Source organism: Pygocentrus nattereri, chromosome 15 (assembly GCF_015220715.1).
Source record: "Pygocentrus nattereri isolate fPygNat1 chromosome 15, fPygNat1.pri, whole genome shotgun sequence".
Lineage (NCBI taxonomy): Eukaryota > Metazoa > Chordata > Actinopteri > Characiformes > Serrasalmidae > Pygocentrus > Pygocentrus nattereri.
Window position 1 is genome coordinate 33,449,330 of NC_051225.1, and position 26,480 is coordinate 33,475,809.

The 26,480-nt window shown below is 38.3% G+C and overlaps 1 protein-coding gene and 1 long non-coding RNA gene across 7 annotated transcripts; one reads left to right on the top strand and one right to left on the bottom strand.

The window, feature by feature from the left end:
• Nucleotides 1-790: 790 nt before the first annotated feature.
• On the bottom strand, nucleotides 791-22,374 carry ero1b (endoplasmic reticulum oxidoreductase 1 beta). 6 transcript variants are annotated; one of them, XM_017702452.2, is made up of 17 exons: nucleotides 21,961-22,098; nucleotides 20,917-21,109; nucleotides 19,744-19,863; nucleotides 17,827-17,910; nucleotides 17,585-17,626; nucleotides 13,590-13,672; nucleotides 13,374-13,447; nucleotides 11,037-11,157; nucleotides 10,505-10,551; nucleotides 9,124-9,135; nucleotides 8,885-8,911; nucleotides 7,468-7,560; nucleotides 6,410-6,656; nucleotides 5,735-5,804; nucleotides 5,225-5,311; nucleotides 4,076-4,209; nucleotides 791-2,710 (listed from the first exon to the last, which is right to left on the bottom strand). In XM_017702452.2, the coding sequence occupies exons 2-17, from the start codon at nucleotides 21,004-21,006 to the stop codon at nucleotides 2,650-2,652; spliced, it is 1,392 nt and encodes a 463-aa protein (XP_017557941.1). In that variant the 5' UTR covers nucleotides 21,007-21,109; nucleotides 21,961-22,098; the 3' UTR covers nucleotides 791-2,649. The 6 variants fall into 6 exon arrangements, with proteins under 6 accessions (XP_017557941.1, XP_017557942.1, XP_017557939.1 ...); XM_017702453.2 differs by having other exon boundaries at nucleotides 20,917-21,076; nucleotides 21,961-22,040; XM_017702450.2 differs by having other exon boundaries at nucleotides 20,917-21,112; nucleotides 21,961-22,036.
• A 34-nt stretch (nucleotides 22,375-22,408) lies between these two features.
• LOC119265264 lies at nucleotides 22,409-24,876 on the top strand. Its single transcript, XR_005131540.1, has 2 exons — nucleotides 22,409-22,631; nucleotides 24,638-24,876. It is a non-coding gene; the product is annotated as an uncharacterized LOC119265264 (long non-coding RNA).
• The last annotated feature ends 1,604 nt before the right edge of the window (nucleotides 24,877-26,480 follow it).

Below are 26,480 nucleotides of genomic sequence, written 5' to 3' on the forward strand. Positions count from 1 at the left end.
AAACATATCGAAGCATCCACTTACATACTTAAAATGATCTACGATCAAGAAGGAAGCAACAAAGGGTCAGCGGAAAAATAAAAGTCTTTGGTCCAAATCGCACTGTAATAGAGAACTGAATTTAGCAGACTTTTCTGGTACAGCAGTTTGACAAACCATTCAATAGAAGCACCCACAGCTCACTCGCACACACGCATACTTCACACTGAACGCTATAAATAATCCTAGTGAAGTCAAAAATAAACCGATAGAAGCACTCACGTGTCTACAGCATAAGCAGGAAGTCCAAAAGAGGGAAGATTTGATGTCTGTGAGCTGCCAAAAAAATTATCTGAAGCACTTTTCAAACATCATCGGGTCTTGCAGAACCAGCACAATACAGTAAGCCATGCATCAGGTTATTCAACACTGATACAGAAAATCACTTATTCTAGAAATGGACTTCATTACAGAGGATCTCTGTCCTCTGTAAAAGATTTCAATTAAGGGTGGGCAATATTAAGATTAAGTTTTTTAAATTAAGATTAAGTGATACTTTTTTGATCCCACATCCAGGGAAATTCCACCTCTGCATTTAACCCATCCGTGAAGAGAAACACCACATACACACTAGTTATCACACACACACTAGGGGCAGTGAGCACACTTGCCCGGAGCGGTGGGCAGCCCTATCCACGGCGCCCGGGGAGCAGTTGGGGGTTAGGTGTCTTGCTCAAGGACACCTCAGTCATGGACTGTCGGCCCTGGGGATCGAACCGGCAACCTTCCGGTCACAGGGCCAGATCCCTGACCTCCAGTCCACGACTGCCCCAATGACGATATTGTTATCACAATACATTTTTATTATGATAGTACTTCTGAGTGTATATATACACCAAGAGTTTCACCAGTACTTAAAGAACACTAAAGAACTGCCTATTTCTTTACGACAAAAGTTCCTATGTGATGCACAGCTGTCTAAGGTTTCTGGGAGATCACAGGACAGAGGATCCATTTTTTCTGAGGTTTTATTCTGACAGCGATGTTATGAAATTTTTTGCTAGCAGTTTCTACATATTGCAGTGCTGGTTCACAGAGTCAGTTCTATCAAACCTCAGTAAACTAAATAAATAGCATGATACACATCATGATTACTATTTTGGTATATTGATAAAATTTAGTTTTATAATCTGAATTCGGCGTCATTGCTAAACCTGCTTCAATTTAAGCCATTGATAATGAGCTGAGTGACAACAGGCAAAGCCTGTTAACTGCTTGTTATAAGTTGCTCAAGTTTGTAACATTGCAATGCTACATTTCCTTCTTACAGACAGCATTATCAGTACCAGTCAAAAGTTTAGACACATCTACTCATAGAAGGCTTTTCTAAGGCAAATTTAGACTTTATTTTAGATTCTTAAACGCAGCCAATTTTCAAACTGATATCTGAGAATATATTTATTGCACTCATTTGCTAAAATATCTGGTTTTGTTTCACTTTACTGCATTTCTAATTTCTGGTCAAATCACATGTTATGTTTATTTCCTAAGTGAAAAATAAGTTAGGACATCCTCTACAGGGAACTCACTTATTATACATTAGTGCAAATATGCAAAATTTCTATGCATTGGCTGATTTTTACATACTGTAAAAAATTTAATAAAACACTTAACATGTGCCTTCACCTTTGCATGGGCCAGATTTTACGTGTTTCATTTGACCAGGGGTACCCAAACTTTTGTATACAATTATGTACTGGCATCAGCACTGGCAGGTAAGTACATGAAGAATTTTGGAAATCTGCATTGATTCCCAGTTCCAATATCACTAATCTATAATAATTTAAACAGTTAATTTAGGGACTAAATTCACAGACAGGCATGACCTCTTTCATATAAATTTGTTAAGAACAGCTTTTCAAGAATTTAAGCCATATTTAAGAGTGTGTGTCCAAACTATTGACTGATAGTGTTGGTGGCAGAGAATGAAAACCTGTGATTCAAACCTGCTGCTTACTGGCGAAATATGTATCATTCACAAGTTAAATTCATAATTCACAAATCAAATTAAATGGCTCGAAGAGAAACCGAGCTATTTTGAGGTATAACACTGTGACAGGTTTTCTGCTCAGATGAAAAAATACAAACTCACTTGTGCACATTTACAATGCTTAAAATGAACTGAGAATTTATCTGATATCATTGCCAGGTATCTGTGTTAAAGAGGTAAATACTTCAGCATGACAGTATATAATTAACAAACTGCCACATTTATAAACGCACGTGTAATGCTCCTATTCTCACTCTCGCACTCCATGTGTACTGCAAATGCACAAGTATGTTAAAAAGGAATAGACATTGAGAGGTGTTTTTTGGAGGGGGCTTTGAAAAGGAGCTAAAAACCTGAAATCACTGTGAAAAACAAAAGTGAAAAAAATCTGTGGATGCTCTGAGCGCTGGCTGTTATTCTTACTACGTTAGAAGCTGACAGCTAGCATGAGTCTGGTTTGCAGTGGTTTACAGCCAGTTGGGCAGCAGAGCGGAGCAGTGGGGGAGGGTTCTGTTGGCCAGATATCAATCCTGAAGTCCCTGATAGAGGCCTTACTCTGAGGAAGATAAGACTATTGCAGTGTCCTCTGGGCAGGCGCCACCTGGTGGCCTGGATGTGTGTTACCTCTGGTCCTTCAGAAGGGTCCTGAAGTTATGGAGCTCTTTAATGCTGGTGGAGAGTCTAAAGACAGAGAAAAAAGCAAATCCAGTCCCTCTTAAAAGCAGGACATGATTCTAAGGTGCAATTTAATGCATACAGTTGGCAAGTAGGTAAACACAACAACCAATCTGATAAGACAGGTGATAGATAACTACATAAATAAATAAATAAGGTGTGGGTGTGTGTGTGTGTGTGTGTGTGTGTGTGTGTGTGTGTGTGTGTGTGTGTGTACACACATGCATGCTGCCTGGCTTTGATGAGAAAAGGCCAATAGCATGTACCTGCCGGGTTAATGTTTGCTTCCTAGCGGTTTTCATGTAATATTCACTCTATTTTAGGCAGTAGTAAGAGTAGTCTATTTTTTCATTTATAGATGCACTTTAAATGATTAGAATTTTTCAATCTCCTGAAAAGGGAATAATAAAAGAAGTGAAACTAAAATGTGGCGTTTTGCCTTTCCTGTTTTACCAGCAAGCACTTCACTCTGGATGTTTGCAGATAGCAAATAGAGTCCTGCAGCATTCTCTTTATAATCAAATGCAGATCTATGGACCGTTTACAAAATTATGACTGACATGCCTCTCAGCCAATCACAATCATTTCTAAATGTGCCTTTTCCATCAAAGAAAAGGAAGAACTATTCAGAAACAAACCTGAAGTAAGAATGGTGTCAGCAGCACATTAGCCTGAGTATTAGAGTATGAAACAGTACTAGAGTATTAGAGTACCAACAGTTTCTATTCACAGGCCATCAGGCTGGTGAACACCTCACTTACTACCTCTTCCCCCTCCCAGTCTGACTGGTTTAACCTCGCACTCAATAACTGCACCTTACCTACACTGTACTGCTGCTGTTAGAACAACACTGTTTACATCTGTTACATGCACAGAACAGTATTGTTCACTGTTTACATCCATTACTTGATGCACTTTATGAACAGCTGCTCTACATATTTGCACATACGCACGTGTAACTATTAATTTTTGTTTTAACTTTGCACATACAGTACATTTTTACTTTTACTTTTTTCTACTGTTTTCAGAGTTATTCTTATATTTTCTTTTTTTTATTCTCTTAAGATTATATTTGGTGAATGGAGGAACAGCAAAGTAAGAATTTCACTGTACAGAGTAACTGCTTGTTCTGCTGTGCATATGACAATAAAACTCTTGAATCTTGAAATGGTGGAAAAGTGTTAATGAGAAACGTATAATGCCTGAATCATCTGGACGGTAGAGCTGTTTTTATTTCATTTTTGGAGTGGAGCAAGTTTTTGATTAAACACTGAGAGACATCAAACTCAAACCTCAATGACAAAACTAGAGTTAAATAAACTAGAGTTAGGAAAATAAAGAATAATCAATTAAAAGAACTTTAAAACTCACCTCCCAAAAGCATTGAGCAAAGCTACAATCTCCTGGCGTGTGAGTTGGAAGCCCTTGGAGGGACTGTTTTCTGGAAGGTTCTTGATTTCTTTCTCAGAGAAGAGGATCTTCAGGGCCGTGCCCAGCCCCTGGGTCTGATGGAGGGAAACAGCAGCTTTTGGCTGTAAGGTGTGCCCTGAAGCTGTTCTAAAGCTAATGTGCTGTTTAGTGTGTTCATGTCAAAATTCAAAAACAACTATATCTGCCAAAAATTATATCTTGGTAAGTGAAAAAAAAAATGTTGTCAATGTATGTAGTGTAATAAGTATATGTAGAATTTTTATACTTGTTTTATACAATTGTACTCTATAGAAACTACATTTATATGGCCAAAAGTTTGTGACACCCGCTCATCCAGTGTTTCTTCCAAAATCAAGAATATATATATATATATATATATATATATATATATATATATATATATATATATATATATTAGAATATTAGAAGTTTGCCTCACTCTGCTGCAGTAACTGTCTCTACTCTTCGTCAAAGGCTTTAAACTACATAGTGGAACATTGCTATGAGGATCTGATTGCATTCAGCAGCAAGAGCATTGGTGATGTTGGAAAGTCAGTTCTGGACACAATCCCATCCCAGATGTATTGAGCTCCATCAATCCAGAGAATATAGTTCCACTGCTCCACAGCCAAGGGCTGAAGGCTTCATACCACTCTAGCTGACACTTGGCCTTAGACATAGCGACCTTGGCTCATGTACGGTTCCTCCAGAGCATCATGTACTATTGTCAGTGCTTTTCTATGGACATTATACAAGCTGTGGATACCTTTAAACTCCTATGTCAGCAGTGGGTGACTAACAAGTGAAGTGAATTCCACAAACTTTTGAACATATAGTGGTTATCTGTCTATTGGCAGAATATTTTCCGAAACCAGTAAAACAATTACTGAATCATTATCTGGCAACATAAGTTACAATAAAAGATAACTAAATTAACCTTGTATATTCAAAAATGTACCTTACAAATATGACAATAAACCTATCAATTGAATTATGCAAAAATAGGTAAAGGTAAAGTTCAGAGCTAGGCAGGGACTGCAGAACACATTTGGAAGGATTTCTCAGAATAAGAGAAACACTTTCACCTACCTGTAACGTTCCCCACAGTCGACATTTACTGCAGCCCACACAGTCCATTATGCGGGAAATGTTCTTAAAATGAAGCCTGAACTCCTCCTGTGATGGAGAGACAAGGGAAATGATGTTTGTTAAAATAAAAATAAATAAATAAATAAATAAAACTAATTTCTTACGTTTGCATGCTCTGACTAAACATAAAAAAGAGCATTTTAATTAATGAAATTCACCATGAAATTCAGGCCACAAGGCCGCTTTATTACTGCAGGACTGAGAATTTTTTTTTTTTAAATAGATGTGACTCTAGCCTGTTAAAGCATCAGGTACTGTGTGTCACAGTACAGTGATGAAGAGGGGAAGTCACTAAAAGCTTTCTAGTTTACTTTTTTAGCAGCAAACTGCGGCTCCTGTGAGTGAGACAGAATTGCAAGTGAGATTATCCTTTTACATCAGTTGTTTTGAGAATACACTGCATGTATTCTGAAGGGAAGTAAACTGCATTTGCAAAGAGCACTTACTCACCTTCAGTCTTTTTGCTTCCATTTTGTGGCCTGCAAACATGGAGCTCTCATCAAAGTGCATGGGGAAAGCTCTGATAGGGAAGAGAGGGAGAGAGTGGGAGAGAAGGAAAGAGGGGGAGAGGGGGAGAGGCAGAGAGGCAGAGAGGCAGAGAGGCAGAGAGAGAATTTGTATTTTAGTTCTACATGGCATACTGATACAGCTCAGGCTGATAAGGCTCAATGCCTTTTAGTTTGCATCTGCCACATACGAGTTGTTGCAAAAATTAAATGAGTTTTTACTGAACAACAACAAATTATTAAAAGTATTTGAATAAAACATCATGCTCTATTAATCTGAAGATGGTAATTCAACTGCATAAAGTCTGAAAACTTAGAATTGATTATAATAATAAGGGAAAAGTTCATGAACAAACTTTAAGTTTGCTTTATTACGCCAACTTAATAATCTTCAGTAACATATGTGCTTATTTTAGTAGCCCATAATAAAATTCTCAGGCTTTTGTCAGACATGAAATTCCAAAAAAATAAATGATTCCTGAAGAATAGTGATCAACTTGGATCACTTTAAGGTCAGGGATTTACCCTAATTACCAGAACTGCAATTATTACTCTGCAGTCTGCAATGCCTTTGTACTTAATGAATGTGCTGTATGATGAATCAGTTGCTGGCTCTCACTTGGTCTCATTAAAAATCAGCAGCAGCAGTTCCTTGGTAATCGAGTCCTCCTGAGAGTTTCCTGTGTACAAGTTAATGAAGGCACGCTCGAAGTATGGGGCCACCTTGGATAGCGCTCTCAGCTCGATCAGGTACAGGAAGTAGAGGTTCTTTAACCAGCGAGTTCCTTCTCCTTTAGTCTCGGCTGAACCAAAGCGGCGGCGGAACTCGTGAACGTTCGGCCCCCATATTGGCTTTCCCCAACCTTCTGCATGGAAAACACACAGCAGACAAGAGACAGAAGTGATAGAACAGCAGCAGTTGACAGAACACAGCAGAATAGCAGATCAACACGACTACAGAGGCAGCACAAGGGTTAAAAACTGGAATTTTCAGAGTGTAGCTTTGTTTCCATAGTTTTTCTGTGCACATTGCTGCACTAAAATGATATGTAAAAATGACATATCAGCTTACTTAACCAGAATAACATACATCATAATATTTCACTTTTAAAAACGGTCATCAAAAACTAATCACAAGTATAATGATTTATATTCAAAATTTCCCATACTGTGTTGCACTAAATCTAAATAAAAATCATTTTTAAATACAGATGTCCACAATATGCTCACAAATGCATAAACAACTACATTTATCATGTTAATAAAATAGCCCCACCTGCAATATATTTATCTAATCAATTTTTTTCATTAATCCTTCATAAATCAACATTTTATTAAGTTAAATCAGGCTTGCTGCTGGTGGAACTGCAGCTACAGTCATTGATGGCATGGATTTGTTCATTAAGGAAAAGAGAAACCAAGTCCATAAATGTGTTAGAGATAACTTTACTAACAATTCAAAGACAGTCAGCCTACTTTTTACCGCACTAATGTTTATTTGAATCTATTCAAATACAGTGTTTTACAATCAAAAATACACGTACTGCATAGATAAAGTTAAACAATCTTCTTGGCTGATGTAAGACTTCTGCGCCGTATTGTACGTCACTAACACAAATACTGGGTTACCATTAGCAATTAAGCTTTGACATCACTGAGTAAGCATTTGACACTTACCATCCAGGAGGTTTTCAGCACACAGGTGGATGTTTATGCTGCTGTGGAGGCCAGAGATGAGCCTGTAAAACACTCTCTTCTCCAGACACAGCCCTGCAGCACACAGGCACATGCACAATTTACACACATTAGAATGGCCAACATCACTAAAACAGAAAGCATACACAAACAAATATTGACCTTGGATGACAAAATCAGAATAATACACAAGTTTGTTATACTTCACTCTTCAAATGTTTCATATTCATATGTCTGCCTTTTAAGGCTGCAACATAGCCATTCAGTCATCAACGACTGAGCAGCACTTAACTTAAAGGGTGATTCTGGCCAAAAATTAGCATTCAATATGTTGCTATGTTATATGTGTATACATTGTGCAGCATTGCATCCCTCAGCCCTACTGGTTTGAAAGAATTCACAATTTTGTATCCTTTTAGAGCTTTCATTGATCAATGTTCTCTCACTACAACACCCATCATACATTATGCAAACACACTATAGGACTGTTGGGAATCCCCATAATAAATTCAGATCCCAACAGTAACTCTGTAAAGTAACTTGAGCTATTTGGCTTTCTTCTGCGTGGCCAGTTAGCATGGAAAAAAAGCATTACAATAAATCTGCCCCTCAAGCATCTGTCCTAAAGCACTTTTCAAAAGTCCCTCCCACCTTTATGATACAACATCAGGAGGATTTCTTAGCATTTAAGCTGTAAAATCTCACTCATAGGACTATGATGGTACCACCACATGAGACAAGTGAGTATATTTACAAGTAGCAATAGTTACATTTTTAATTCTGGACAGAGGGCAGCGTAAAAAAAGAAAGCACTCTAACACACATGCTGCCTTTCTGACAATTGCAATACCCAACGTAAAGCACAGGGCTGATGAGGCTTCTATTGTTCTGCTGCACCACAAAAGAGAAAAATCACTTATTTCACAGGCCAAACTTTGAAGGAGAGGGGTTATGACACCACCAAGAAAGGCAAAATGTTTAGAATTAGCAGATTAAATCAAATAATTTGCTGCAACCACAGTGCAGTTGTGAAGATCTTTGGTAAACGTGGCATCTCTAGCTTCCCCAACCAGAGTACTATTAACATAACTCCCCCTCCAGTGCCCCCTCTCTGAGAGACCTATATAAGGTCTTTGTTAAAGAGGACTGAAGTGATTCTTATAATGGGGGAAAAAGGATCACTGAGAGATGGAGGGATCCATTTCGAGGGGTGTTGACAAAAAATAGAATATTACACTGACCAGTTTACAAAGGGAGGCTTGTTCTGTAGTCTAATCCCTGAATTATCCCTGAATGTGAGTATCTGTGTGTGTTAGTGAGCTCAGCAGTGTTGTGTTTGCAGACAGTCTCAGGTCAGTCTGTGCATATGTGGTGATATGGATGAGAAAGATCCAATTACCTTCCAGCCATTTGTAAAAGCCTTCACCTGTGAGAACAAAGTCAACACAGACAGTAATGTCAGCATGGGAGCAAATGCCTCTCTCTCACCTCAACCCATATGGACCCAATAGCCCAGAATAAAGCGTGTTGATTATAGCTGAAAGATAGTGCTCAGACTAATAAGCTAAGATATAAAAAGATTAATATTAATATATTCACAGTAATGTTGTCAAACTAAATATGTGCAAAATAACTCACCATCATCATCACCTAAAACAGAGGAGGAAATAAAGAGTGATTAAGACAAAACTTATAAACAATGATACAATTTTTAGAAAATGCCAATGCATACACTGTCAAAAAGAGTAGGAAAATTATAGGTACACAGTTCAAAGGTACATTTAGGTTCAGTGTCATTACGGTCCAATTGCGTTCTTTAAAGGTGCACAACCTACACTTCCCCCAGATGCACATTTTTACTTTTTTCTTAACTTAAATGTCCCAAATCTTAAACGGGTTATAGTATGTTGTGGAGAAGGGGGCGTGGCCGAGCGTTAAATGCGGGACGGAGAAGCAGGTCTGGCTGAACCAGCGGGCTAAGTAGCTGATGATGCTGACCTGTGCCTTGTTTCTGCCAGCCTACTTATAGTTATCTCTTCCTTCAATAGGACGGCAGAGCCCTGAGAGAGAAGGAGACCGTGAAGGCGCGAGAGCAGAGCTGACCTGAGCGGAACCGAGCCGGCTGAGCTGAAGAGAAAGAGGACTGAAAAGTCCCCCGCGAGCCATGCCTTATTCAGTAGGCTGAAAACCCGAGCAGTTTTCTTTGACAAGTAAAAAAAGTACATATGTAAACATTTAGTTTAATTTAGCACCATTTGTCAACTGTGTTCGCACACTGTGGAATTAGACCATCCGTGCAGTGAAACACTCACATGCACGCACACTAGCAAACACACACATCAGGGTGCAGCACATTTGCCCGGAGTGGTGGGTAGCCCTATCCAAGGCGCCCGGGGACCAATTGGGGGTTAGGTGACTTGCTCAAAGGCACTTCAGTCACGGACTGTCAGCCAAGGGGATCGAACCGGTGACCTTCCAGTCACAGGGCTGGTACCCTAACCTCCAGTCCACAACTGCTCCCTTTGTTAATGTTTTAAAACGTATCAGTCACTTTCCAGTCCATACATAGAAGCTAAAGTGCAAAAACTGTCTTGAATGAAGCACAATCAGTCAGCCAATCAGAACAGAGCTCATCTACATATGTTAGTCTTAAAGGCATAGTAACGAAACAGCCTGTTTAACAACAATTAAGAGAAGTTTGGTGAAAGAGATATTATGGCTCATAAAAACAAACAAATATTAAATACAAAAATAGACATATTAACTTTATCTTAGATAAACAGATAAATAGAAAAATACATTAAAAGCTGAGAGACATTAATCTGTGAGATTATGGGTTCAATGCAATTTAATAAAATATATCTACAATGGATTACGCTACAGGTATGTTCCCTAACTAAAGGTACTGAAGATTTTCCCTTTAGGGTACCACTCCAATGATAGCACTTGTACCTTAAAAGTATGTTCTACAAGTCTAAGGAAGAGAGTTTTCAAAATGAAACAAAGAGATCTAACTCACCACGACTTGGGGCCAGAGGGTTAAGAGGCCGATACACTGATCTTGGCCTGAAAATGGATATGACATATATAATAAATTAGAGATATTAAGAAATTTACACACCTTTAAATTTCTAAAAAGCTCTCAAATTCTAAACTACACTGATGTGTCATTCTAGAGAAATACCAAGTCAGAAGTGTTCACAGTGGTGGTGACAAGAACCACATGTTCAAAGAGCTTAATACCTCTAAAAGCTCCTTCACAGAACTTTATTACATGAAATGCTTATCGACAGCATTAGCATTCAATATTCTGCAATAAACCATTTCTGATCAAACTACAATGAATGACTTTGTTTACACCTCAAATGGTTAAATGGCTAAAATTTAAAAAATAATAATAAAATAGGGAATTCCCCTTTAAGTGAAGTGCTTCAATTCAATCATTATTGGGAAACATTGTGCCATTGGTTTAAATGTGTACTGAGGAAGACGAGTTTTATTCAAGATATTCATGATTAGATTTTTCTATTCTATAAGTGCAGATGACTCACTTGAAACAATTCTCCTCATAGATGCTGTTCCACACCCTCCATGCGGAGGGCCCTTTATATCCAGTATAGCGTTCAGGATTCAGCCGCAGATCCACATACTCAGCATCTGGAGAGGTCTCGTCTACAGAACAACGAAAGAGTTTGTGTGCTGCATTACACCAAAGAAGATCGCCAGGATTAAAAACACACCCATGAAATGACCCATGTAATCAGAAGACCCGTCATCTCTATTTAAAGTCTCTAACAGAGAAGAAGGTCTCCTGAGTAGGAGTTAGTAATACAGCAGCATCCTAAACAAAATACATCAAACACAAAACATCACAGTACTGAGCTTTTTAGCTTAGTTTGCTAAGAAGTTGGAACAGACAATGCACCAGCAAAACAGTAGCACCTAATTGGAAAAAGAAATACTAAGAATTATCATTTTTTAGGATGTGACGGCATAGGTTTGTGATCTGAGTGAGAGCCACCAATAAAACACTGTGTGCTGTTGCTTCGGAAACAAGAGCCATAAACACTGAGAGGCTGTTGCTTCAGTGGCTCCTTGCTGTTGTTTGAGAATGGCAGGTTACGTGGTAATGTCCGAAAAAAAAAACTGCTCTGAAGCTTGTAGGCTGACTTTGTTCTTGCTGGCTTAAGCTTACTGTAGACAGCCTATATGTTACTGTTATTGCAGCTTTTCTTAACTGGAACTCCAGCCCACTATTATTATTCCTATTAATAAAAATGACAGGCTTTGTGTTTTTTGTTTTTTGATGTGATCTCAATGTCAGAATTGTTTAAGACCTCATTAATGACTTATGAGGAAACTTATCTTTATCCATCCGTATAAAAAATACAAACATGGTAAAAACGAAAAATAAAAACACAAATGTTCTGAGATATTTCTGAGACATATTGAGACAAATATGATTACTTTTGGGAATTCGCAGCATAAAGGCAGTCATTTGGGGGCAGTGGTGGGCTGGAGGTTAGGGAACTGGCCCTGTGACCGGAAGGTTGCCGGTTCAATCCCAAGTGCCGACAGTCCATGACTGAGGTGTCCTTGAGCAAGACACCTAACCCCCAACTGCTCCCTGGGCACCGTGGATAGGGCTGCCCACTGCTCCGGGCCCCTGCCCCCTAGTGTGTATGTGGTGTTTCACTTCACGGATGGGTTAAATTTCCCCGTTTGTGGGTTTAAAAAAGTATCACTTAACTTAAAGCTCTTTATTACTATACAGTTTATACTATACAGACGGCGACACGACTGGCTGCTCTCTCTCTACAACTGGTCTAAATCTCAATTTTTTTATGAAGCATGCAATTAGCCGGTATTATTGAAAGTACTGAAAATTCTGCAGCTAAAAATATTCAAAAACTGTACTTGTGGTCTTTTGTCAGAAAATGAAACAGGCCTATTATGAGGTGTCAAAATCTTAGGCTGTTTTTAATGGTACTAAAAATGAGAAATAGTGATTAAAATGCTTTGCTCTCATTTAAACAATCTCAGCAGTAGCAGATAAATAGTGACAATGATGGCTGTGTTAAACTATTCCACAGTTCCTATGAGGGAAATTAGACAAGCGTTTTAAAATCTCTTCTTTACTACAGAGAGGTTCGATTCCACTTGAACACATAATGCTTCATATACAGAATACAACAAAACAACAGAAGCAGAAAGTAAAGTCCTGGTCCTGACTGTAGCCACAGTGTTTGAAATAGTGGGGGAAAAAAAAAAAAAAAAAAAATCACAAGCAATCGTGCCAAAGCAAATAAATATAAAAAGTAAAAAAAAAATCTTTGCCTTGATTGACCAACAATTCTCTGTTGTGGAATGCACTGTAACTGTTTCAGTAAATTAATTTTGTGTAAACTGGTATTTAACTATTAACAGCCTTTTCGGTTTATTTATTTATTGACAGCTTTTTCAGTCCAATAATACTGCCATACAAACAATTGGGTTCAGTTATTTAATTTTCTGTATGCCTAAACTGTCCAACTGCTTGATTAACTGTCTTGCTTCCAAGCAGATATATTTAAATAAAACTCAAACTCAAATAAATAAACAAACATCACTCACCGCTGTGTTATAGTACCAACCGAAAGGTAGAACCTAGTCTCATTAAATGTGTTTTCAGTTTTCTTTCATTATTCTTGCTTGTCCATCAACACAACAGAGAAAAATGCACCCCAGTCGGATTAACCAACAGCATTTATGCATCGCATCAAATAACTGCGATCAGACGATTATCTAATAACTGTGACAGGTTTAGTTTTGAATCACTAATGTAATTTATAATAATAACATATCACACACCCCTACTTCTGAATGCATAAAGTCTAGAGCAGTCTTACCATCCAGCCCGCAGAAGTGATCCTGGGCGTCGTCATGGTGTGCCCAGTCCTCAAACGCCTCCTTACTCTGATTACTGTAGACAGCATGGAGGAAAACGTATCAGAAATATTGCTGATACAAACTGTACACTTACTGCATGCTTATGAACAAGTGCATGACTGCAGCTAATAGTAGGACAGGAATAGGACGGTCAAGTGCCCGTGTTAACTACATACCTCAGTGTGCTGTTAATGGCACCCAGCTCATGAGCCTGCTCACACTCCTTAATGTCTCTGATAGTGTTCGCAGCCTGGGAATACTGCCAGGAGAAAAGATCAATGTCAGAGCGGGCACTGAGAATACACTGCAGAGACACTTTACATAAAAAGTTACACAGGAACTCCTTGAAAAGAGAAAATCACAAGCTAAGCATTTTAAAATCACAGACTAAACATTTTAAAGCCAACAAAACATAATGGCTAACTACTGGTGACTATGTAGAGTCAGATGGATGAGTAGACATCTGTGGAACTGCAGTTCATATGGTCACACAATATGAACAAACAAACAGGAAATAAGTGAAAGAGAAAGTAAAAATAGTACAAAGAACAACGCTCCAAGCACTGAACACGCAGTTGTATGCAAAAGTTTGGGTGCTTCAGTCAAATAACACATCTGGGGATTTTCTAGCTGAAAATCATCTTTGTAATTTTCAATTCCTGAACTTAATAGGAGAAAAATAAAACAAAATGTGGCCTGGGCTAAAGTTATGCCACATTTTGCACATTTTTTTCAATTCATTAAACTCTAAAACTTATGTCTGCTCGTTGTAAACTTATTATAACTTAGAAAATCAACACAATATGTAATTTGACAACTGTATGAGGAATAAAATAAACCAAGAAAAGCATCTACATAATGAGTACAAACTTAAAACAAAAAAAGGGAAAAGAAAAGGCAATCATTGATGTGGTGAAATAACTATTAAGCAATCATGACAGAAGACAGGTTTAACGAGTAATATTAACATGAAAATAAATTAAGAGCACCATTCATTTTTTTAACATTGGTAATGCCTTTATCAAATATGGCCCATTGAACCATCCACAGTTCCACTCTGAAGCCTGCCCTCTTTTAATGACTGGCTCCGTGACCGAATCCTTCTCGTTCAAATACAGCTTTAAATAACAGGTTCTACTGATGTCGCTCTTGATAAAACCAGTTATTTCCAGCTACTGCATTTGTTTATCACTCACATATGTCGAGACTGTACTGTAATATATATGATATCGACACTCAGTATTTAGAACATTAAGTCATTGCTCTCATTGGACGTCAGTGATGAGTGAACAGTTTGCGGTTTTCATGTTCAGGTTCATGTGACCGCTATAAAGATGAAAGTAATAAATTCTGGTGAAGCTTATTCATATGCACTGCTTTTTAAGTGGATAAAATCTTAATTTGGGGTCAGATTAGAGCAATCCAAGTTGGCCTGGGAGCGGCTTTCACAGAGTGATGAACCCCTCCTCATCTTTACTCCTGAAAGACTCCGCCTCTCTGAGATGCTCTTTTATACCCAGTCATGTTACTGGACTGTTGCCAATAAATCTCCAGGTTTTTTTTTATTTTTTTTTTTAGCATTTACACAACTTTCCTAGTCTTTTGTTGCCCCCGTCCCAACTTTTTTGGAACATGTTGATGGCATCAAATCCAAAATGGCAATATATTTTTCCTATAACAATACAATTTCTTAGTTTCAAAATTTCTATGTTGTCTTTATGCTATTTCCAATTACATATAAGGTTTAAATGATTTGCACATCATTGCATTTTGTTTTTATTTACATTGTGCACAGCGTCCCAACTTTTTCAGAATTGGGGTTGTAAGAAAAATTAGATTAATCACAATTAACCACACAAAAGAATGTAATTAATCATGATTAATAATTTTAATCATTTGTCAGTCACAGTCTTAGCAAAGGTTTTTTGAAGAATTTAAGACTGGAGATGGCATGTCTGTATCAAAAGGCATCTGCATCGAGCCAATACCTGCAGAAAACGCTGGACTGTATATTGGAGGGGAAAAAAGAATGAATGTGTTCCAGTTCCATAACAAATCTATCCTGAAGTGTCACTCACTCACGCTGTGTGATGTGATGCTGTTAGCTGTGTAGTTCTTCCACTTTTAGAGGCTCATCTAAAATGTCAGATCAGGTTTCAATATCAGCATCAAAAAAGTGCAATTGTCTCATCTCTAACTGAGACCTGCTTGTTGTTTGTTAAACGCTGTACGTGCAAATCAACTCAAGTGAAACACAGCCTGCCTGACCTTGACTGCTATCACACAGCCAGATGTCACAGCACACGCATTACAGAGCAAACAGTGAGTGTTAGAAGAGTGCTGTGCGCTGACTCAACACTAAGTGCTAGAACAAGTGTGGCTATCCTTAACTTTCTGCTTCATTACACAAACCTGCAGGCTTACAACAAACAAAACACACTTAAAATCCTATCCTGATCGCAGGACAGAAATGTACCACTTTCTACTTCAGCTTTTGTTTGCATAAAGAATATGTTATTAATAGTTTTTAATATACAGTACTGTGCAAAAGTCTAAGGGCCCTAGGCAAACTGTTTAAAACTGGGCAAGAAGTGTGTTTTTGCTTGTAAATATACTGTATAGCATGAGAAATGCAAACCAAACACTAATAAATAAATAATAAAAAAAGAAAGACTTTCAAAAAGTAGTTGACTTCTTGTGAGCTAGTTCAGGTTCAGATATCTCCTTGATGCCCTCAGCCATGACATAATTAGTTCATTTACTCCTGATTTCATTTAATGAAGCACTGATTAGCCAAACTAGATATTGGATGATAACAACAAATAAAATATCAATCTGCCTCAGTAAGAAGTTTGGAAATTGTTTCCTGAAAACATTAACGGGGAATTCCACCAATTTCTGCAAATTTAAACCATTACAATATAAATGTTTACCAGTTGTATATAAAGCCTGCAAAAGTTCTCTTACAGAAAGTTATTACATAAAATAATTATAATTAACAATAATTTGATATATGATGCTCTAATTTCTGATTTGTTCTGTTTTGAACAAGGATTATAGCCTAAAACATTTTTTTAATAAATGCATTCACGGCAGAGAGATACATGCAGGGTGTTATAAGGCAAAACAGCTTAGAAAACTGATTTTTCAATATTTTACCAGTATTATATAACAGTATATATAAATACTCAGACGGCACATGTAGGGTCACTGGCGGTTTTGGATAATAAATAAAATAACTGTGTTGTAGTCATGGTGACCCTTGGTTCCTATCACCACCACTGTAAAGAAATCAGAGTCATTAAGTTTCTCTAAAGTGAACCATTTCATACCAAACCACTCTGATTGATTGTTTGCCTCTCAATAATTGAATTACACATACATTTTGAAAAATTGGTGGATTTAATTTTTAACATACATAAAATGAATCATTATTGTATTTATGTTCTTTGAGTGAAATTGCTTACTGCTCAGCTTTTAAATACAACTTTCTCTGGAGCCTAAAACTTTTGCACAATACTGTATCTCAAGTAAACCATTTAATTACCTGGGATATGAATCAAAAGTGCATCCATTTCCACCTGCATGTTATCTTGACTTTTGTTTTTGGCGGCCAGAAATTTTATGTGTACAATTTTCCCCTTACAGCAAAATGCACTCGATCAGCCGAGACACATGGGGACCAAAGTTTGTTTCATTAATTTTGCACTGTAGATGTGATGTGACTGAAACTTCTTGCCACCTGTCAGGCTTGTGCAACGTGAAAGTCTAAATTATCACAGCTCTGCCTTAAACCATATTAAGTGATCTCTAATGGACTTGCTTGTGTGTGTTTTGTCCGTAATTCTGTTCATACACAAAAGCAACTCTACTTTGAAACTGCTCAACATCCTGACACAGTCTGAAGCAAGTGTGTGATGATTTAAACATTGAGTTTACACAGCACTAACAGGTGGCTATAAGCTTCCATTACAATTGGGAAAATCAAATAAATGATCTCTTTAAATATATGGATCTATAGTCAACTTCAAATTTCACAGGGACAGTTACTAAAGGAAGTTGTGTGACATGGATTCTGCTGCATTGTTTGCAAATGTCAAGTAATTAGAGAATTTATTACCATGTAAACCTTGTTTACTAACGGGAGCATGTTCTCCAGAGATTCTCTCACCTTATTATAGTTGCCTGATTTAATCCCAACTGGTATCTTGCTCTGCATGATGTAAAACACAGCAAATGAAGAAAACTTCATGCAAAGAGTGCAACAGCCTCATGAAAAAAAGTCTTTACAATAACAGTACAATTAACCTGTAACAGCAATAACATGACTGCCATTTCCAATTAATGGTTTCTGACAAATTTTATAAAATATGTATTTTCTGCTCAATTCTGTGAAACGTGTTGAACTCTGACCTCTGGGCAAGGTTCCACTTGGCAGTCCTTAATGGCACAGTGGCTGTCATCAGGCCAGAATGGACAGGGCCGCTTGAGGTTTACCTAAGGACAGAAGCCATGAACAATGAATGACTGCATCATTGTCAAAATAATCACAGTGCATACCATTTACATTTACATTTATGGCATTTGGCTGACGCTCTTATCCAGATCGACTTATAATTTGATCATTTTACACAGGTAGGCCAAGGTGGTGTTAGGAGTCTTGCCCAAGGACCCTTATTGGTATAGTGTAGGGTGCTTGCCCTGGTCGGGGATTGAACCCCAGTCTACAGCGTAGAAGGCAGAGGTGTTAACCTCTACACTATCCAACCAGAGCCCAACCAAAACATCAGTTGACCTATATTGCATGGATTTGCTTTGGGGTTACTCTGAAACATCTGCATACATACAAACCGAGAAAACTGCTAAGAATGATAAATGTTATGTTCCCAGAATTACAATATTTGAAGGACACATTTTACTGAAAACCAAATTTCCCTTGCTTTCATTGTAATAAAAGTTACATAGTATATAAACACTTTTAAAAGTATTAAAACCATATTGTTCACCCCTCAGTCCACACACTCCATATATGGAAACTAAGCTGCAAAATAATGTCCTGTTTTGAATTCATTGTTTCAGAAATGCTACCAATAAAACAAAAAATTAATATATATTCACTTATTCAGACTACAGCATTTAAGCCCCGCCCATTCATATTGGCATTTTAAGGAGTGTTTCAGGCCAGACTGCTTACTAAATTTAGCCCATTTCATTCTAAAGATAAGACAAGAGGTTGGAAAATGTTCATGCAAAAATGTATTATGCCTGTTTTGGGTACATAAAAACACGCAAACATCTTTTTGTGTGGGTTACATACCAAAAACAGCCACAACAAGGAGGTAAGGAGAACATTATTCATATCTAACATCATAAGTGGACCTCAGGGAAAAAATAAAATACTATGGGCCGTTTAAGACCTGGTGAATTTCGCCTGTTTATTTGAATGCGAAGAAATTAGACAATTGAGTAGTGAGAGTAATACTTCACAAATAACAGTGGATAACTGACAACCATAGCAGTCAGTAAAGTGCTGTTTAACTAAAACTACTGGAGCCAGTAGGGTTTTCACTATATAAACAATTATATATTATATGTTATATATCAATTATATAACTATTGTCATTTCCATCAAGCCTTAGAGCAGCACATCAACAGGATTTTTGTTAGTGAAAGAATTGTGAGAGTTGACGTGGATTAGCCCCATTTCTCTTTCATATAGCGATCTCTCGCTCAGAGCCATTTCCTCCACAGTTGCATCACCAGCACTTATTCCTTTACAGTGAAAGGACCCCTAAAAGCACGCCACTTTGCCACAGCAGCCCACGACTCGTGCATATATATGAATCTCCTAAATCTGTTCCTTTAAGCTTCGGGTAAATTGGATGAATCATTTAACGCTCTGAGACTTGCAGGTGCTGGGTAATATCACGATCGAAATCAGCAGGTGCTTTCTTGTGTGAACTGGTGCAAGCAGTGTGGAAAAAGATTAATTTAGATACTACTAAATATAAAACCAGGTTTTAGCTCTAAAGAACCTGATACACTGACATAGGATTCACTTAAGCAACTTGGAACCATTTTTGGAATTCATTCTAGCCTGTTCATTACAAGAGGGACACAATACAGGAATACAGTGCTACAGGAGGAGCAAGGAGCAAGCCACAGGAAAAATGCAAATCAGGAGGTTAACGACTAGACTGAAGCACCTGGACAAGGAGAGACACTGTAGTGACTTGGAACGATAATTTGCAATAATCAAAATGTATTGCAAATTGCCTTTAGTGACAAAGGACAGTGACAAAAGTGCTTGTTAGGAAGTGATTAACTTACCCGGTAATATCTAAAGAAATCTCGATCAATAAGCTTCTGCATGAGTGGAAAAATCTTGAAGTTGTTGAAGACATCGATGCTCTCGATGTCGCAGAAACAGTCGTCCAAGACGCCCGTCAACTGACAAGATATTTTAAAAAAAGGAAAGTGAAACAGCAGAAGTGGATATGCAACAAACAAAACACAGGAAATTAAATTTTTTTTCAGTTAATCTGAATTCTGTATATTGAAGTACGCGCTATTAAAGTCTCTATTAAGACTTTACACAAATTATACTCGATTCAACAACCTAAAAAAGTACACTTCCAAACCTACTTTCTCCTTTCTCATTCAATACCATCTACATTTCTTTATCTGGCTTTATGCATTATAAATAGACAGCTGCTTTGTGCAACAGGCTTTGCATTGGTATTTGAAACGGACATCGCTTAAATAATTAACACCTCCGTCCAATCAATGCAACAGGTTCCTGAATTCATTATATATCTATACAATTACATCCTAACCAATAAAAAGGGGAATTCCAACTGTTCACAATCATGTGCATTAAGACACAAATTCTTTCAAAGTAATAGAGAAACTTACAGAGCCATAAATGTTCAAAGTGGTGTTGATAAGAACCAGGTGTCTAAAAAGGATAACACCTCTAAAAGCTCCCACATAGTAGGTTATCACACAAAACTCTTACAAACACAGATGCCCGAAACAATATTTTACAATAGTTTGGAGATAAAGTTTCGGCCTAAAATACATTAATGGTGGAGAGGAGGATGTTCTTAGGCAAAATAGTTCCCAAAAAAGCCTACTGTATTATATTTACTACTATTTTACTGGTATTAACATTACAGAACACTCAGAAGACACATACAGGCTCTCTGGCAATACTGGATAGGGAAAAAAGCTATTTTTGCACTGTAGTCATCATGACCCCTGGTTCCTATCACCACTATTGTAATGTACCATTTTACATCAAACCACTCTGAATGACTATTCACATCTCAACATATGTTTGAAACATTGGCGGATCTGCCCTGTAACAGTTAAGACAATTCAGGACAGCAAACATAATTTAAACTACAGAAAAAAAGAGCTAGGTTTTTTTAAAAATGCACAGTATAAAGAGAGTAATGTTCCATTCTATGTATTCAAAGTAGATCAGATTATTGGTCTTACACCCTGTGCGATCTGGCGTGACTGCAAAAGTCCAAAAAGGCTGATGGCAAGAAAGGCTGTCCTCCACAGGCTGCATCTGTCTCCAGGCATATTAAACTTTTGCCAGTCTCGTTTAACAGCGAAGTTCTGCACTGGTCCTGGTCTTAACGGCTGTCATCTCCTAACAGAATCAGAGGCAAGGCACCTTCTAGACCTGCTGTATATAAACCCAACTTTGGAAAGGGAGGGAGAGTTCGCCTAATGAGCTGCCACTTACAGCCACATGTCTTGAAGTCGTACACGCCTCCATAACAAAGATCGCGTCACGTGAAGCCCCGCCTCCCGCGCTGTAGTTTTTCAACAGCGGCTACATTATTAAAAGGAGCCGCGACGTAACGTAGTAAAAACTACAAATCCCAGAATTCCGTCTATCACGAAACTTCACTGAGCCAATCAGACAACAACACGCTGAGTAAATGGTCAGTTTGGATTCTGTGGCTCAGTGTGGTTTAGATGCAGAAGCTTTTTTTTTTTAAACATGCGTGTACAATCGATTAAATGTTGTAATTTTTACTTGCGAAATGCATCTAAATGAGCACGCTCGTAGAATTAACAGTGGAAAAGGTTTCTCGGCATCTCTGAATTGGGTCTGCACACTTAATTACACCTTAATATTCAAATACATCAAAGAAACGTGCTCAGTTATTAACTACTAAGCTCCGATCATTTGGCAAATATGACATGAATCGACTGCGTTCATACCTATATACGTACTGCTAGCATTAATGATCCGTGAAGTTTCCCGTTCCAACTTAAATGGCACTGCATTTACTCCAGCACCATTTAAGGTGGAACGGGCTAATTCGAACAAAAAACTGACTTCTTCGTGGAGCCATATAAGATACAAAATGACGTCAAATGTGACATTAGAAAATGCGAGAAGGATGCACCGCATGACAAATACGGTCTGAATACAAATTACTAGCTATGATAAAGTTAATAATAAAATGCTAATGTGAGTTTTTTGGTTTATTGTAGGTTGTAATTCATCCGCATTGTACTCACATGACACAGGCAGCTCTGCTCCAAGCTGTCCGCTGTGTGCTGTTGTTGTTGTTGTTGTTGGGTTTTGCCCTGACTGCCGTAATGAAACCATCCAAAGACAAAATCTCCGAACAGCAAACACAGCAGGAATAAAACTCCACAAAGGTGCGTGGTGTGTTTTACCATCGCTGTTTCTATAGACCCCTTCGAACTTAGTGCTCGGTTGCTAAGTTAACCTAGCTAGGTTAAACAACAAACGTTAGTTAGCGTTAGCATCTGCAGGTGGCAAAAACAGGGAAAAACAAGAGATAATTCAACTTCTTCTATTGCGCCAGTTTCTGTGAATCCCTACAAAAGTGTGAAATGAAAATGGTTTCTGTGAGAAACACTAAGTAAGTAAGGAAAGTCAGCATCGGTTTCCTCAAAGCTGCGCCTTCCTGACTCCGGAAACTGAGGAGGCGCTGTGGCCGCGTTCCAAACACAAATCCTGGGCTGCGTCTCAAATCGACTGCTTGTTTTCTAGGTAGTCCACTAACTAAAAATGGAATGTTTTCTAGAACGTTCCAACGTAGAAATATCTAGTGTATGTTTGCCCGTGTTTCACACGGTAATTTATGCATTTGGGTACATGGTTTATTATGCGAGACAAAAACGAATCAGTTAAACAAATACTTAAATTCACTACGGATCAGGTAAGAGTAGAACTGTGCATGTTCCATTTCTTATGCCAATTTTTATACGATTTGTGTTATATTTGTAAAACTCAATTTCACACAAAATACGACATTATGGCATATTAATGCATTTTTTTCTCTCTGTAGTCAGTAGCTTTTTTAAGTGTCAAGTGTTTGTGCTGTGTGCATGTCAGTCCTGTAGGGTGCTCCCAGACAGAGACTGCGCCGGACACTGACATAACCATAACCAAGCTGTACAAATGTAAAACAAAGTTGGGAATAGTTATTTTCATGAACCATTTCACATAACCCTCCTCAACTGAACAACCAGCTCAAGCCAAGTCCCTGGGTGCACACTGTCCCAGTTCTGGGCATCACAATGAAAGATGCACCTCCTCTCTCTTCACAACGCTGACCCACCAACATATATATCATCTATAGAGATCACCACCAGCTATACATATCACCCTCACGGTCACAACGACCCCACACTAACTAAACCCACTCCCAGACACAGAATACCACAATTACACTTACCTTTACCTGACAAACAACAACATAAGACAGTGTTTGCTGCAATACAGTTAATATTACATAGCAATGTTTTCTGCAAAAACATTTTTGTATCATAAGTGTCATTTGTTTATTCAGTTACAACCGCTAGCATGCTAAGCTGACAGTGCTGTACACTAATTTATTGCAGCAATTAAATAACCACAGACATTTGAGGTTTGTAACAGTCATTTAGTTAACTGCATTTTTAATTCTGTATTTTGCAGTTTTCAGTAATGATCTGACATTAAAAATATCAAATAGAGACCTGTTAATGAGAATCAGTTGACAGCATCATGTTACCCCATGTGCAAAATCCCCCCTTGTATGGGGGTCCCATGTTGGCTGGCTACACGAGCGCTGGCTGGCTGCTAACTTACTCACCATAGTGAGTCAGATGCTATCTTTGAAGGCAACACGTTTGGTTTAACAATTCTTCTTTTGGAAAGAATTCTAGTTTGATGATGTACTCTTCCACACATTCACTGTAGATCTTACACATCTCTTGTGTCTTTGTGAAATGAGCAACAACGCACTCTTTCCACCAATCTCTTGCTGATTTTAGATTTACAAGCATGCATGTTGTAAAGATTTTCAGAGGTATCCTAGGCAAAGTTACAGTTGCTAGGCTATGAAGGACCAACTGGGTAAATCAGTCTGCTTCAGTGCTATCCTGGGACAGACTTGTGCTGCATATCTCGATTAATTAACAATAGACAGAAGACTTTACCTGAATTTGTTTGTTTTGTAATTTGTTTGTTATTGTAACCTAACAGACATAATGTCGAAACAAGTTTATTTTCAGGGACACCAGAGAATTTAGATTTTCAGACATTCAAAGGGTCCAAGAGGTTAATTAGGGTGTCTGCATTTCTGGGTGATGGTGCAGTTTGCGGCTGTCACTACAGCGAAAGTAAGTGAAACTGAAAGTATGGCAGGAACAGCAATGTCATGAGCATAAACCATTTAAGGACATGCAGTGCTTCAAAGGACATATGAAGGTGGCTTCGTAATCACTGCTCAAAAAAGGCCAGTTCTTATTGTTGGAGTGCATGCCTTCAACCAGATGTAGAATTGGTAATTGAACATCATGGGCTCTGTCATTAGCCAGGCAGCAGTTTAGTCTCACTTTAATAGTGAGGCTCACTTTAAGAAGTTTAGTTCATGTCAGTTTATGTCATCAGCCCACTGCAAAACAAGAACATATTTCGTCATATTATAGCTTTCAAGTTTACAGCCTATTTATTCCTGGCCTAACCTAACACAGCAATGTAAATTGTACAGAGTCTGTGTATGTCACTGAGCCTGTGTACACGTAATTTAAAATATACACACACTCACTCACTCAAAGAAGTATCCATGGTGTTTTTTTAAATGACTAGCTGACAACATTGAGTGGATGGAATGACTTGTCTCAAGGAAGGGGTTTATCGTGGAGTGCTGCTCAGTGAGTGAGACAACCCTGTGCACAGGTACCTGTTGATGCCTCTCCAAAAGGCCCACTTCACCTGAGGAGCAATGATTCAACAGAAGCCACAAGTTGCTGCATTGAACAGCCTGAGGCCGCTTCGCTTGCCTCGACATCGGACTGCGAACCCAAGGCCAAGCAACATCATTGTGACTGGAAGAGTCCCGTTTTCTTTCTCTCCTTCTTTATTTCTTGGGTAGGGGTGGGGAAATGAAGAATAAATGCTTGCTAAGATGAAATGCATGTCTGTTACAGTTTCCCTCTGAGTCATAATAGTATTAACAGCGCTTCCTCTAGTTGAGTATTGTATTTCAGTGTGCTTAATTAAGCTATATAGCATAAAATTAAAATGTCATGAAGTCCCAAAACAGTATGATGGAAGGTATATGGGGCTTGGTATGGAATATTAAAATATCCAAGCTGAAAATGCACATCAATTATGAAAAATTTGCCTAAAACTTAAAGTAAAACCATGTCTTTAGCAAGATTAAGGTAATCCTCATTTACCTTGATATGAAGCATCTAGTGGTGGATGTATGATATTTAATGACACAGTAATTCAGTTTAGGTTAAACTGCTGGTGCATTTTGAGCTGGAGCTTTGAAGGACACAACAGTGGAGTTAAAGAACCACATGACTCTTTCAGGTTAAACTTTAGTGTTCAAAGAAATCTTTATTCACTTGGAATTCAGGACTCAGGTTATATAGAATATAGAACTGCTGAACAGATCATTAGAAGCTAGCTGTCACGGTTTTAGGGACTGTTCTGCCATTTGGACGCCTCTGCAGCTCGCTGTTAATCATTTTCTGGAGCTATGTTAATTCTTCAGCAGCTTGAGTCAGTGACTTGTACTGGGGAGACTCAAGACCTGATCAGAAACACCTTCTTTCATCAAAGATGGGGATGGTTGTAGAGAAAAATCATCATTCTTGTAAGACCTCGAAGTTGCAAAAGTGCAGTTTGATTCTGTCACTTTTTAATATTTTCTGGTAGCTGACATATGCTGGGGCGGCACGGTGACGCGGTGGCGCAGTGGGTGGCAATGTCGCCTCACAACAAGGGGGGCCTGGTTTCGATTCCTCTCTGTGTGGAGTTTGCCTGTTCTCCCCGTGTCTGTGTGGGTTTCCTCTGGGTTCTCTGGTTTCCTCCCACAGCCCAAAGACATGCAGTTAGGTCAACTGGACATGCTACAATCCTAACTCCAGTGAAGTTGGGACATTGTGTAAAACAGAATACAATGATTTGCAAATCCTTTTCAACCTATATTCAATTGAATACACTACAAAGACAAGATATTTAATGTTCAAACAGATAAACTTTATTATTATATAGTTGGGACAGGGGCAACAAAAGACTGGGAAAGTTGAGGAATGCTCAAAAAACACTTGTTTGGAACATTCCACAGGTGAACAGCTTAATTGGGTTAAAAGGGAGCATCCCTGAAAGGCTCAGCTTTTCACAAGCAAGGATGGGGCGAGGTTCTCCACTTTGTGAACAACTGCATGTGCAAATAGTCCAACAGTTTAAGAACAACGTTTCTCAACGTGCAACTGCAAGGAATTTAGGGATTTCATCATCTACACTCCATAATATCATCAAAAGATTCAGACTGGAGAAATCTCTGCAAGTAAGCGGCAAGGCAGAAAACCAACATTGAGTGCCTGTGACCTTCGATCCCTCAGGCGGCCCTGCATTAAAAACCGACATCATTCTGTAATGGATATTCCCACATGGGCTCAGGAACACTTCAGAAAACCACTGTCAGTGAACGCAGTTCGTCGCTCCATCTACAACTGCAAGTTAAAACTCTGCCATGCAAAGTGAAAGCCATATATCAACAACACCC